The sequence below is a fragment of the Cystoisospora suis genome (assembly GCF_002600585.1).
Source record: "Cystoisospora suis strain Wien I chromosome Unknown contig_2204, whole genome shotgun sequence".
Taxonomy (NCBI): Eukaryota; Apicomplexa; class Conoidasida; order Eucoccidiorida; family Sarcocystidae; genus Cystoisospora; species Cystoisospora suis.
This window is the reverse complement of record NW_027155003.1, coordinates 19,836-34,340: the sequence shown is the minus strand read 5'-3', so window position 1 is coordinate 34,340 and position 14,505 is coordinate 19,836. Positions and strand designations below refer to the sequence as shown.

General features: G+C 54.9%; 3 protein-coding genes across 3 annotated transcripts; 1 reads left to right on the top strand and 2 right to left on the bottom strand.

The window, feature by feature from the left end:
• Positions 1-2: 2 nt before the first annotated feature.
• Positions 3-5,773, bottom strand: CSUI_004657 (uncharacterized protein; the record flags this gene model as incomplete). The annotated part of the gene is made up of 2 exons (XM_068064842.1): positions 2,684-5,773; positions 3-2,122 (listed from the first exon to the last, which is right to left on the bottom strand). Coding segments are annotated over exons 1-2 (2,811 nt in total), but the record flags the coding sequence as incomplete, so codon positions are not given.
• Positions 5,774-6,199: 426 nt separating this feature from the next.
• On the bottom strand, positions 6,200-10,545 carry CSUI_004656 (alveolin domain containing intermediate filament imc5). The gene is made up of 4 exons (XM_068064841.1): positions 8,533-10,545; positions 8,110-8,259; positions 7,567-7,781; positions 6,200-7,109 (listed from the first exon to the last, which is right to left on the bottom strand). Exons 1-4 carry the CDS (start codon positions 9,622-9,624, stop codon positions 6,803-6,805), a joined length of 1,764 nt encoding a protein of 587 aa, XP_067923184.1. The 5' UTR covers positions 9,625-10,545; the 3' UTR covers positions 6,200-6,802.
• Positions 8,656-14,432, top strand: CSUI_004655 (alveolin domain containing intermediate filament imc8). The gene is made up of 4 exons (XM_068064840.1): positions 8,656-11,767; positions 12,815-13,024; positions 13,505-13,645; positions 14,106-14,432. Exons 1-4 carry the CDS (start codon positions 11,621-11,623, stop codon positions 14,214-14,216), a joined length of 609 nt encoding a protein of 202 aa, XP_067923183.1. The 5' UTR covers positions 8,656-11,620; the 3' UTR covers positions 14,217-14,432.
• Positions 14,433-14,505: the final 73 nt, after the last annotated feature.

Below are 14,505 nucleotides of genomic sequence, written 5' to 3'. Positions count from 1 at the left end.
GGAGGACCCTTTGGCAATCCAGCACCTTTTCCGGGAGGTGGTGGCTTTCCCCCATCTGGCGACTTCTGCCCGGGTGGGACCTTCAGTTCAAGGAAGCCCTTCCCTCTCCCCGGCTTCCCAGCCTTCACTTCACATGCTCCGGCATGCTCCTTGGTCTCCTCCACTGGCGTTCCCTCCCCCTCCTCGTTTCTCGTTCCTTCTGGGCCATCTTCACTGGCGGCGGTGTCCTCCTGTATCCTCTGCGGTTCTCTTTGTTGCGTCCTAGCAGTTGCTGCTCTTGGCGGGGGCTTCATTGGTGGTTTCTTCTTGGCGGTCACAAGAGAGGACATCAGGGGAGGGGCGTCGATGAGCGAGGACGCGCTGCCGCCACTCGAGCGGTGCGAAGAAACCGAGGGGTCTTCTCCGTCCTCCTCGACAATGGGAGGAAGTTTTTTAGGGAGTGGGGGTAATGGTTTTGACTTTGGGGTCGATTTCGTCTTGACTGACAGTTGTCGCGCCAGCTCGCGAAAACCTGATGCAGCCGGGTCTGTCTTCTCACAGCCTTCCTCTCTGCCTTCTCCAGCATCGGCTCCTGTGGGCCGCTCGTATTGCCCCGTTCTCTGTCGTTCCTCTACGTCTTGCCCGTCGGCGGTGGCAGCACTGGACGGCGGAGGTCCTTCTTCCTCAGTTGAAGCTGTCACATCCAAACCCTGCTGTTTGACTATATCCGCTCCCTCGGGATGAGGAACATCGTCGCCACGTTGCCTGATACTCGGTCCAGAGCGCAAATCCGTTGGCGGAGAATCTACACTAGCCGCATTAGGAGGAGAGCCCAAAGCCCGGTCGCTCTGTGCCGATGTGGACAGGCGAGGAGGGGTACCATCCACTGCAGTGGGTTCGGATCTGGGGGGTGGCTTGGCTTTAACACGTCTTCCTGTAGGCGAGTCACTTGGCGCTGGCAACGCTGACTCCGGTGAGGAACGTGGAGGCGAAGCCTCTCCCTTACCAGGCTTCGGCTTTGCCTTGACCGGATGAGCAGTTTTCGATAGCAGTGCTGCAAGGCTGTCATGTGTGCCCTTTTCTGGTGTCTCCCCCGGCCTGCTGCCTCCATCGAGGTCCGCTCCGGCCGTTCCACCCCCACGAGGCTTTTTCTCTTCTGTATTTGTTGTTGACGGCTCTCGCCTTGCCATTTGTTGCTCCTCTCCGGCCTCGCTTCTGAGACCTCCCTTTTCCTTCTCTCCGGCAACGATAACTTCTGCTCCTTCTCGCTTCTTCTCAGGAGGCAGTGGACTCTCCTGCCTTTCGCCCTCGTTCTTCTCGCTGTCCCCTTCTTTCTTCCGATCTGCGACCAGATCGTCCGGAACGACAACGGCTGTATCTGCCAAACCCTCTGCACCGTCGGTGGTTGAGGGTAGCCGCTTCTCCTCCAACCCACCATCAGCACTAACGCTTCGTTCTCTCCCTCTCTCTCCTGTGTCATCACCACTTTCCCTGCCCCCCGGTCCATGGTCCTGCTCCTCCGGAACGCTACCTGCTTCTCCAGACCGCTCCACTGCAGGTGGCTCCGGCGAGGCCACATGTATGGTGGGGACCCGCTTTCCTGCCTCGTCACTCTCACTTTCCAGGTTCGAATCCTCTGTCGCTCCCCCTCCCATACCAAAGAAACTCCACCCCCCTGACGCGTCCGTGTGTGCAGGCGCCGCAGCGTCCTCGCTAGCAGTACCGGACGCGGGCCCCGCTTTTTCGCTACTAGCCTCGACGGTAGGCTCGGCATTACTGGACGAGATATCCTCGGGCGCCCTTGGAGAAGCCAAAAGGTTCCAGAAATCTGAAGTGCCCGGCTCCTCCCCCGACTCCTTTGGCGTCTCCTCCGAAGGCTGTGTTTCTAGCGGAATAGACTTGTCTTCTTTCTCAGGAGATGCAAGTAGGGTCCAGAAACCTGGGCTACTCTTCTCCTCTTCTGGCTGCGGCGCACTAGGTACGTCCTCTTTCCTGGGAGAAGCAAGAAAGCCCCAGGAGGATGTTCCACTCGCCTCTGCTCCTGAGTCCTGCCGCGTCGCAGAAGCTGGTAGAGTCTCCTCGGGTGGCGAGCGGGTCATTTCAGCCCGGGGCGTAGCACCGCCAAAAAAGCCCCAGAAACCGCCTGCATCAGGGGGGCCGGAGCGCCACCACAGCCACACAGGAAGATGCCCAGAAAACAAATACACGTGTCTCGAATCCCTGCAGAATTGTGCGGCCACAAACAAACAACACGTCAGAAAAAAAAAGAGAAACGGCATCATACGGCGACCACTAGTGTCTCTCTGTGACCGGAAGAAAACCCGTGCTGTCCTGCTTTCACAGAAGCACGCCTGCCTCTAACTTGCACAACGACTTTCCGGAGCGCTGAGAAGACTTGCCTCGTCACAGTGCCGCTCGGATGTGCTGAACCCGTCCAACCGGCTCTGAGGCTGTCCGCTCGGAATTCAGCAAGATGCAGTCAGCTCTACGAGTGAACGTCAGTCTTGGGCACGCACTTCTGAAAATGTCGCGAACACCTGAGAGGCTGCGCTTGGTCGACCAGACCCACTTCTACTCGCGTCCATGAATCCTGGAATCTCTGCGACAACACTTCACCTATTTTACCATATATATACCTGCAACTGCTCTTTCCACGAAACGTCCGGCATGTGAAGGGAAACCGGAAGGCGAACGAACGACTCACTCTTTTTTGAAGGGGAATCGTCGGAGGCGTCGGATTCTTCGGAATCATTGCCAGCAGCCTCCTGGAGTGCTCTAGATTCAGGGGTCTTCACTTCATCCTTTTGCTCCGTTCTTTTCTTGTCAGCTCCGGCCGCCTTCTTCTCGCCGGCCCCCTCCCGTCCGGCACTTGTCGCCTCCTTCTCTGTCCTGTCCACAGTATCCCGGGACGCCTCTGCGGGTTTCTCCGATACTGGCTGAGTGGCGAGTTTCTCAGCCGACAATTCCCGATCACCTCTCTCCCGGGGGGAATCATCAGAACTTGACTCCGTCACACGGCCCTGATCGTCTGGCTCTTCCTTACCGCCACCCCCTCCCCAGCCGGAAAACCAGCCCCCTACACCAGTCGCATCGCCGCTCGACTCTTCTCCATCAGCGTGGTCTTCTCCACGTTCTTGTCCGGTCTCTGTAACAGGTTCTTCATCCCCTTCTGACCCGCTTGTCTCGAAAGATCGCGGATGTGCTATCCCCGCTGCCAGCATACCCCACAGAGATGCGTCCCGCGGAGTGGAGGCGGCAGGCGGAGAACTGCTCCCCCCCTGGTCGACCGGTGAACCCGTTGGCTTCTGTTCCGCACTGCCTTCACTGGCGTCCGACGATTCGGAGGCGGCTCGTGACGTCTCCTCCTCATTTCCACGAGGAGAGAAGAGCCACATTCCCGCGAATCAAAGAACCGAGCACGCGTACAAAACGCGAAAGACCAGAGGGATCAGTACACTACAGCCAGACAAGAGAAGGAACTGCAGAAGCAGATACGCGGAGACTCCAACAACATCCCCTCCCACTTGATATGTCCCACTTCTACGCAATAACGATATAGAATCCCGGTCTCCTGTAAGAAACTGCTGTGCCATACAGTCGCCCTCTAGACAGATAACTGGTTGGCACGCATGGTTGTAACATACTGGAAAACAAATTGAAAGAGGTGCAAAGAGGAAAGGTCAAGAACGTCCGCTGTCTCCGCGCTACATGGCATCGAAAAGAGATGAGGACAAAGGAGGGACAACCCAGAGCATGCCAGACAAAACTGCGGACTGCAGGAAACACCAAAAAGAAACGCAAGGAAGCAATACTGTGCACGGTGTGACGCCGGTCCAGTCTGTCGGCTGCCAGCTACCGCCTTGCTTCCGAGTAGTAAGATCGGCTGGGTTCCCTAGAATCGGGAGATCGAAGTGTAGGGCATGTCAGCCAAGTTGAGGCGTGTTCGGGAGATCGAAACGGAATTAAACGACGGAGACAAGTAACGATCTCAACAACAGATGGCAGCCCAGCGGGATCAGCTGCCGTGCTGCGTGAAAGCAAAGCCAGCCCTCACCCAGCTGACCTTTCTATCGTCGTGTTCGTTCAGCACAAGAGTGTCGAAAACATCTTGACACCCGGGGACCCTGGAGAAGAATCTGACAGAGCAATCATTAGCAGTTAACGAGATTCCGGCTCCGCTCCCCCTGTAGGTCTCCAGAGTAAGCAGCAACCAGACGGCGGCTCCGGTGACTAACAAGGCTGGAAGCTCAACGAGTCAACAAGAGGTGTGGCTACAAGCAGGCTAACAATGGTGAGCTCCTTGCAGAAAGAAACCAAACTTCTGACGGAGGGCGAGCTAAAGGGGAAAAGAAGTAGAAGAGAGTCGAGACAATCGAAGAATGAAGCCTAGGGTCCCTTTTCGGAGGCCCCGTGCGGGCCTGTCAACAGAAAGAGGACTGAGATTCGCTTGAAATCTCAGAAATCAAAAACTCGCCAACTCCCTCCCCTGCGAACGGTCCAGGAAGACCTTTCCCCGGCGGCAAATTTCCTGAGGGGGGACAGGCTGTCAATGCCGGATCCCCCCTTCCTGTTACAAGTTGAAATGACCGGTTGAAACCACACCACGGAGAGTGAAAGCTCCGCACCTCAAGAAAGTGCCGGGCTGAGCAGGAGACTAGCACTCCTAGCACAGAGCCCTGCAAAGCGATTCCCGGAAGCGCGCACCTGTAAAAATTGGGTCTCGAGGTAACATCTACCTGCAGAGTTGACGGACTGCAGTAGCTCGACAAGCTTCAACAAGCCGAGCAAGACGATTCCCGCGGGAGGGTCGCCGCAAAAATGAGTCCCGAAGAAAGCTGCCGGACAGAAGCACGCCCCGGTTGACAGCAGTCTTCATCCCAGACTAGTATGGCCAAAACAACGTGACAGGACAATGTGTTCTTCGCGCGAAATAAAGGTCGTCCATCCTTGCATATCCAGACATGCACTCGCTTCATGAAGGGCTCACCAAGAGACTCCGCCAGACGTCAGCGGAAGATGGAGAGGCGGGCAGAGGAGTTGCAGACAGCGAACTACAGCAGAAATGAGCGGATACCACACAAGGTTGAGAAGGCAGCTATTTGCTGACTACGCTGAACCCATACCCATAATAGCGATTCTCGCGCATGAGTGCTACCGGAATCCTTCCTGGGCCCCGAGTGCTGCAACTCGTTCGTCATCTCAGTCCCATCGTTGTCGCTAGCCGCATGTCTGCATCTTTGAAGAGACAGTAACCGACGCCGAACGGGAGACCCCCAGGCAAGCTGCCGCACTGTGTATCACATTTTGTCCCATCCCGGAGAAGCCCCGTCCAGTGTCAGGTAAACAAGGCTTCCGGCTGGTCTTCCTGAGCTCCAGCTGCCCGGATCGACCCGTGCAACCTGCAGTACATTTGTGGTTGGTAGACGGACTTTAGCCGTCTGACTCCGAAAAAGCATTTTTACAGGAAAAAAGACGCGAACAATGCTGCATTTTCTAGGCAGCGGTCGTTTGCAGGCAGCTCACAACCCGTCGCTGTTGTTTTCTTGTAGCGCTTGTTCTGGTTTTGCAGCCGGAACCGAAGGAAAGTGGCGGCCTTTGTGGACCGGAGTTTCCATCCTAGCTACCACAGTTGGCAAAACCCAGCGGAAGTCCCCGGCGCAACGTTCCACCTGGCGAAAGCGTTCACCGGGTCTCGACATCGCGTCTACTTTTGCTGGTTTTGTGTCCAAAGACTTCGCCTTGCATGGGCATCCAGTATCAGGCCGGGGTCTGTGCATCTGTCAACAACTCCCCCTGACCGCATAGATCCTCTGAACGCACACCTGATCTATTTGTCAAGTGCAGTGGTGCTTCAGAGCGAGTCGAGGCCGTACAGCTGTCTGTGGCTGCTCTTCTTCCACAGCCGCGGGATGTCCCACCTGTTCTTTTGCACCCGAAGGCCAAGGGACAAGGTCACTCAGACCCGTATGAATGGTGTAACACTTCGAGAAGAATTCGATGTGTGCATACGTGAAGCCCGGATGAACCCAAGGCGCTCCGCATGATCGGGTATCCGCTGGACGGCGAAACCGGGGAGGAGGGGACTTTCTTACTCTAAGCAACCGCTGCCCGGGAGAACCAGCACACTGCTTGACAGAGTGATGTGGCATGGCACAAGGCGTCTAGGAGTGAAATTCCCTCTTCAGTTGTATCAGAAACAATCTCAGAAGGCATTCAGGCGCGGCAAAGTGTGGAGTGCCCGCGATAAACAACAACGATGACCGAACAGAAATGACGAAAACAAAAGCAACTGGCATCGCCAGTAGTCACGGCTAAGCTACCACCCGACAAGAGCGCTCTCCAGGCGACGCTTTTGTTTTTCCCCATGGTTCAAGGCCACTCAGTCAATGCGTACTCAGCTTGTAAAGGCTCCCAAGAGCGCCGAAACAACGTATGACCGGAGGCTGTCCGAACTGCACCGTCACTGCCACCCTTCCTCACGCTTTTGTTCCTTAGAGGGGAGCGGACAGCACCGTTAGCGCGTCGAACAAAAGAGCTAGAGCCGGTATCCAACGAAACAAGAGTGTTGAAAGATACACACTCGACAAAACTGTGAAGACTGGCGCGCCCTTCCTGTCTCGCCTTCGTTCATTAAGAAAGGCTCCAGGGGAGAACTGACCTCACCCGGGCTGTCCGTTCATTGAACGGAGAAACTCTCTGACAGAGCCCTACCGGACTGCAGCGTCCCACGTGCGGACTGAGTATAGAGCGCGCCCGTGTATCTGCTTTTTTGAGACTGTCAGGAGTGCCAGGCAGAAACCCCGCAAAACAGATAGAGCCGTTTTCACCTGAAGGCCTCTGGGGGTGAGCAGCAGTTCAGCGGTGGTGACTCCGCCGGTAGACTCCTTGAATACGACGGCGTAGATGCAGGGACAGAAAGAGGCCCCCCCACGAAAGACCTTTCCTGTGTCCCGCTTGCGGTCAAATTCGGGGGCACCGACCCCGCTGGTGAATAGGCAGCTCCTAATCTCGGCTCCACAGCTGCTTCTGGGCTAACCCACTTCGGGGGCAAAGGAGGTGTATGCTCCGGAGGGACGCTGAAGATCGGGGCCCCACGCCATTCTTCTTCGGTGTGGCCTTTTGGAATATACCTGACAAGCACGTGATAAGCATACACAACTGCTCACTTGAAAAGGGGCACGACGACGGATTCATACACTGGTGAACACAGCATGAACAGGACAAGGTGTGAGTATCTGAAGGCTGCCAGGATCACCGTCTTTCAAAGAGAAGATGAGCTTTCGAGCGTCGAACAGTCGAGAATAAAGTCGTGCGCATAAAGTGGGGGGCGTCGTATGCCAGCCGATGACCGCTTACGCCGCTTGCTACTTGGCTCCTCGGCGGACAGTTGAAGATACAAGAGTAGGAACAAGAAACGTTACGCATCAACAGGTGTGACGTGAGAATGAGGAGAGGCTCTTTGAGTACTGCTCGCATCGCATATACGGGAAATACGTGTCTTCGCCATGAAGTACGAGGACACGTCTGACCACTACTGCAAGAAGCAGGCTATGTCCGCCGCTAACAGAATGCATCTTTCAGACTCACTTGATGACTTCCTCTGCCTCGATGATATCGCGGTAGCGCACAATCTCTTCGACTCGAGGGACCTCCACATACTTCTCTACCCATTTGTCCTCATACACGGGGCGCTCAATGATGTTTTCTCGGATCTCCACCTTGGGCACGTACCGGGTGTTGTAAAAGTATTCAGGTATTTCAACGACTCGGTCCACCCACTGAATTTCCGGAACTTCCATTATCTGCAACAACGCACGAGTGGACAACATCCGAGGCGCTCAAAACTCAGAGTTTCCACAATCCTGCATTTCTAGGAGCTCTTCACGGACCCATGTGGCCTTTCGTAGAGCATGAAAAGCAAGGACTTTGTTGGTGTGCAAGGCCTAGTTGTGAACCCCATCTGTCACAACGAAAGGCCTTGAGAGTGTCCCTGACCCGGAGCGACTGACAAGGAAGAGTCTCCGAGTGGCTGCTTGACCTACGCTCCGAAACAAAGATTTCCGCCAAACTGCCCTAGTAATCAGTACATTCACTCAGTACTTCGGCAAACGAGGAAAAAATCATCCATACTTTTTCGACGTAATGAGGAACTATTTTGGGAACCTCAACGATCTTTTCTTTGATAACCGGTCGAGGTACAAGAACATCGACTGTCCGTGTCACAGGAACCTCAACGGTCTTGGTCACGACATCGACCGGTCTGTAAGCTGTAACTGCAACCTGAACGGATACAGAGCAGACAAACCATCTCTGGAAGTGAAGGGCAAAAGTGCCCGCCAACAAAAGAGAAGCATCGATCTAGTTTCGCGACGTGTTTCTTCTCCTTGAGCCACTCAGGATGATACAAGAAACGCCTCGATCGTCAGAGCTACAGCGTCAAGGCCAGCCACACCCGCATCACGTCTGTTTCCTTGCACACAGCCTCAGAGCGCAGACTATCGCCGCCCCTTACAACATGCGCACATGGAGAGAAGATGAAGTCGTGCCCCTTACCCACTGTCTGTCATGCGTCGACGACGTCTCATACGGTGCTCCCGTCGTCACGCCTGGGGGTGCGAGCAAATTAGGCCGTGGGGTCTTCGGGAGACCTTCGTCCTTCCTCGGTGTTGGCGGAGCGGCAACGATTCCTGAACCTGTAATTCCCGAACTGATCCTTGGACATCCGAGCGATACATTAGTCGCGTGGGGAGCAGAGCTGGGCAGTTGCCCGTAGTAGCCCGCTGCCTGTGGAGCACCGTTAGCTACAGAAGCCGCTTGCCCAGGCCCCACGGGGTATCGCGGCGGCGCTCCCGTCGTCAGAGGTGGACACGCCATAGAGGGACCGGGTGCTGCCTGCGGTCGGGAACGCCTCTGAGAAGAGACGGGGGAAATATGAGGAGAGCGCACGGCAGCAGAAGTGACACGCCTGGGGCGGGACACGGCAACACTGGCATCCAGAATGCGAGCTATCGACGAAGGAGAGAGTACTGGTGTCACTGCGCCTCGTAGCTGAAGAGAACTTCTTGCGGGGGAGAATGGTAGACCTCGAGAGCCAGACGCAGGAGTTGACGCAGTCGGTATATCTGCAGTTAGGCGCAGGTCTGAATCAGAGGAATCTGGCGACGCCGGCGAGCGGCTGATGTCTTCATGTACAGAAGCCAACGATGGGTAATGGATTTGTTTCGGGAACGTGCAGGAGGCAGCCTCGATCCCCTCGTAGGATGCTGGCAAAGAATAGTGGAGAGGTCCGGGTCTCTCACGGTGACCATGTGCGGGATAGTCCTGCTGTCCGACCACGGTGTCGGACTGGCATCGATAACGAAAAGGCCTCCCCTTTTCGTCAAAGGAAGGAAGCAGTGCAATCGATCTGTCTGATGACGGTGTAGACTGCAAGTAAGGAGACGGATGAGGGGCGGAGATAAGCGGCGTTGCCGTGGAACCAGGAGAACGGATAAGCGAAGAGGTTACTGCAGAAGGACAAGCGGACAGAGCCAGCGAGTTTCCCGAAAATGCCGGCGGAAAAGTCGATGCTCCATTGACGGGACGAGACAAGGCCCCTGGCTTCACAGAAGAGGACGATCCACTGTCCGAGGAGGGCGGAAACATGCTTGGTCCTCGCGAGAATACAACAAGGTATTCAGCGTGGAGCGTGAATTACCGCACCGGGGATGACCGCGCATGATCTCGTGGTCTCAAGAGAATGAAAAGCACCTAACATAGGGCAGCGCGAGAAGAAGAAAACGTAAGGCGTCGCCGCGAGGTAGGCGCGTACAAATCAAGTGTGGTCACCCTTCGAATTTCAGCTCTTCAACAACAGCGCGTCATTCCAAAGCACTACGTATGCCGGGTGTAGACGAATGTGGCAGGCGGGCGCCATAGGAGAGTCTCCCACGAAGACCGGGGTACCCTCGAAATTTGATGCTCACCGAACCGACTTCAGCCCGGCTCGCGGGGAAGCTGAAGGGACACTTGAGTGTTGTTGAGCAGCGGGAACGAAGAGGTCCTAAAATTGGGATATCACGTGAATGGCCCTGCCTCCCTGAGTTCCGTTGCCTGTTGCCAAAGAAGTTGCCAATGCACGCCACAGTGGGTCGTCCTCGAAGAAAACCTCGTTGAGGGTCGAAGTTTATGGCTGAACAAGAAAGCCACCACCGGCGTGTTTGCACTGTGACCCAGTTCGGGACGGCGAAAAAACGGGACAGAGAAAAGAAAACAACGGCCCCTACTAAATGGTTCGGGACGCACACGGGAAGAGGGAGAAATACATATGCAGAAGTACAGAAAAAATGTAAGACAACGGATCGCAGCAAATAAGTAAGAAATCTTAACAGCAGCTGCGGTCATCAGCGCCGGAACTCGCCAGGCGAGAATTAGCACTCGGAGACGGTCACAAAGGCTCCCCGCAAGCTGCGTTTCTGACTATCGATTGAGCCACAGTTGTCAAAGGTCGGTAATACAATTGTTTAAAGCGGACGGGGAAAAACTTCGAATTTTCCATCGTGGGACAATGAGACAGCCTATGAATCGACACTCTGTGAAAGTCGCAATGCATCAAGCCAACCGTCGAGTTGACCCTTGTTAGCTCGCCGGGACGGGGAAGCGGACAGGGCGCTGACGGCTTACTCGCATCCGCAGCGAGCCGCTACTCCAGCTTCTAGTTTCTAGCGCGTGGGTCAGACACGGCTTGTTACCACGAAAAGGGCGGCTTCGCCATGCAGGTCACGTCAAAGCGTCTCGCCTGAGAACGGGCTGGAAAAAGTCACGGCATTCTGAGAGGACGTAAGTCGCTTGAGCAACTGCATTCCAGTGCTGATGTGTCTACCTCAGCTTTACACTTCGTCCGTTGCGGAAGGCGCGCGGTGAGCTTAACGGTAATGAGAAAGGCGGGAGCCAGTTCCTGTCGCGTGGTCATCACACAGTTTTCCGCGTACAATGCATTGCCTGCCGTAGGCGGGTCCCCTTTTCCTGCCTTCGTGTCTTCGCACCCCTTCCACTCCGACTCCGAAGCCCGACGGCCTCCCACTGAGTGGCAATGTGTTGTCGGAGTCGACGAGGCTACGAGTGGCAAGTCGATTTCGCTGGTTCAACTCTTCGAGCGGAAGAAGAAGCCAAATTTGATCATCCGAGAATGAAATGAGATGCCATTTCTGAGGCTCGCCAACTGCCTGGTCCTCTTTTTCTGGTGGGACTCGCCGCAGTACACTGCGGGTTAGGCTGTGCACGTTCACACAGAGCTGGTTTTCCTTGTAACTTCTTGTTCTTCGTTCACTGTCCTCGGATTTACCTTTGTCTTCAATTGAGCGGTCGCGTCACATCCGCCCCGGCGTCTAAGCTCTCTCACCCTTACGTTTTTCTTTCCGTCCGGGGCCGGAATTTTGTAGCCATAGCAGCGGGAAGCGTCATCTTTCCCGCCGTGTCCGCAGTCGGCGGCCTTCACGCGTGAAACACCCGGCTTACCCGTGTGAACAGCTGTCCTTCTGGTAGTTGTCCATACACTCACAGGGTACAACATTTGGTTCGCCGCTGTAGCCTCGTGTCCTGTTCTTGATGTGCTCCTCCGCACTCTTCTCCTGGGCTTTTCCGTCGATTGCCGTAATACAACATGTATGCGTCCGGGACGGTTGCAAATAGTTCGTACGCCCCTCCCGGCGCTCCGTCGAGCTACACCTCCTCGGTTATGCCGCCGTCCACATACGTTTGCCCAGGCCCTCCTCCTCAAGGTGCTACAGTTCTCGACCCTGTTCGCGAAGTGAGTCCGTCTTTTGCCGCGTGTCTCTTTCCGGGACCTTGATGTCCTTTCCATCTTAGGCGGTTCTCCAGTACAGTGAGGGACTTGCGACCGACTTTTGCATCTGTGATACGCTATGCTATGGGTCACTGTTACCCACGGGGGTGCCATGGCGCACCCCGGCTCGGCGGTTTGGACCGCCGCACTTGGATGTGTGGGTTTCGCGAACGCTTCTGTCTTTTGTTTCACGAGGTGGACGTCGTTGACACAGTGTCAAACTGACTTTCCAGGCTCAATACAGGAGCCGCAGCGAAGATGCCCCGAAGTGCCCGGCAAGCACCGGGCCAGGGTGCTTTAATGGAAAGAAATTGTTCTGTCAGGCGGGGTAGCGGTCCGGGGTTCCCGGTTCACTCGAGTGTCTTTACGTTCCATGGTATTTTTACTGCGCTCCTATTTCCCTGTTTTTCTCAAAAAGATTGTAGGTATTTCTCTCTACTACATGCTCACTTCTGTGTGGTGTTCCTGGTGTGGAGGTTCCATCTCGCTCTCACACTTGCGGTTCGCAATGAGTCCGCGAGTCCGGTCCTGTCCTTGCATTTGCCTTTGTGTCCTTGCTTATCGGCTCTCATCCGCTGACAATTCAGTGTCGTATCAGGTCGAAACCTTTCTACACTACGTCCGCCATAGTCCCTAGCCTTTCTAGCTAACGGATTCCGCTGGGGACAGTCTGGCTGCGCGGTAGAAGAGCCCTTAGGATTTGTTCGGAGCACCTGCAGTATTATGCTGTTCACGACAAGCGAATCTTCCTACGTACAGGGCCTCTCCGTGCCAGCTATCTTCAACCGGGCTAGGTCTGTGACGCCTTCGCTCAGTGAGTTCCGAGCGCTTCTCTGCGTCCTGCGGAGCATACGTTTCTCCTGTGTCTGCAGAAATCGAGAGCAACGTGTGATGCGGGCAGCAGCAAGTATGCATCCGTCGGTTTTCCGGCCGGTCAGGGAAGGTGCCCTTTCCCAGACGAGAGGAATTGGCTCGAAATCACTGGCGTTTCGCCCTCGTGTATGCGTTCAGGAACGCGTGGTCGAAGTGATCAAGGAACGAGTAGAAAATAGGTACATAGAAGTGCCGGAGGTACACTACGTTGAGAAAGTTGTTGAGGTGCCTCACCCTGTATTCGAGGAAAAACTTGTTCACGTGGTCAAACCTGTGAAGCAAGAGCGCATCAAGTATGTGAAGAAGCCGGTCTATCTCGACAAAGTTGTGGAAGTCCCTCAAATACAGGTTAGCGGGGATTCCTTGAGTGGCAGGCTGAAAGAGTACACGCACGTCGTCTCCCCTGTGTACAAGTACATCCGTTCATTGCCACTGTAAATAGCTATGTATCAGATCAGAAGCGTCCGCGGACTTGGTCTACACTCGTAGCAGCGCGGTCATGTGTGTTTCCGTTGTTTGTCACGCTTGTCAAACTTCATGTTTCAAACCCTAAACCCGTCTGGAAATGCATGAATCCCCGTGTGGTCAAATGTAAATCGGTCTACGTCTGCCGGCAAATATAGCTAGCTTTCTAGCTCTCCTGCTACGCGTCGGTACAGTGACATCATGATCTCTTCGACTATGTCCACTCATGCCTTGCAGACTTGGCAGCTGCACTTTCTCTGGGCAGTCTTGTAAGCTAACTGCAACCGTAGCTGTGGTGGGCCCACTTCCATTGCATAGAATTCTAGAGCGCTATGTCTCTTCCATCTGTCTCCCCTCTTACAGTATGTGAACAAATACGTTGACGTTCCCCACTACAACCACCGTGAGAAGGTTGTGGAGGTCCCGAAGGTTCTTGTCGTCGAACGTATCATCCCGGTGTTGAAGACTGTGCGCAAGGAGACGATTGTTTACGGCGGCGAAGACGTGAGTGCTTCTGTTTGTTGTGCGGCACTCGCAAGACCACGAAAGTGTTATTTGCTGAAGCCGTGGTGTGTTCCTTGCTTCAGTTACTTCAGCCCACTAACGCACTAGATTCCGGGCTATCTTGGTTCGGTAGCATTTTGCTGGGGGGCTGGCATGTATAACGTGAACTACATATAACGGGTTTTCTGTTTTTCGCGTCTCCGCGGCATATTCAGAAATAGGTCGACCTGTTTTTGAACGATATCGTACCAGTCGTAACCTAGAGCACACCCCAGCTTCCAAGCGTCTCAGCGTGTGTGTGCGTGCCCCGGAGCTTGGGTAGACCTGTTTGTATGCTTTTCTCGCGTGCGTGCGGTGCGTTCACAAGGACTCGTGTGAGTGCGACGATGTCGGCAGAAAGATTGTCAGTTTTCAGACGTCTGTCGGCCCAGCTTGTGTCCTGGCGTCTTGTGCTTTTCAGGGGAGTGAGACACGAGTACAGGCCTGCCCAGTCGACGACCGGTATCACACTCGGTTGACTACCGCAAACTCCGTATCCCCCTTTAGCCAGATCCCAACTTCTCATATGTGACGACTGTTCTCTGATAAACCTTGTGTCTGAATGGGATTAGAGTCACACAGCTGTATGTATGGCAGGTCCTCAACATTGCCGTGTGCGAAAACGCGTCACGATTATGTTGGTTTAATGACTTCGTAAATCTCCAGTCTCGGTAATGTTTTTTTTCAATCGCACTTGAGGGCGGCGACTCTCTCAAACCGATTTGCGCGGGCAATGGCCCGCGGCGGCGCCTTGGCCATCATTTACATCAGACTGTGGAGCAGGAACACTGAACGACTAAACAGTGGGATTCACCTTGCTT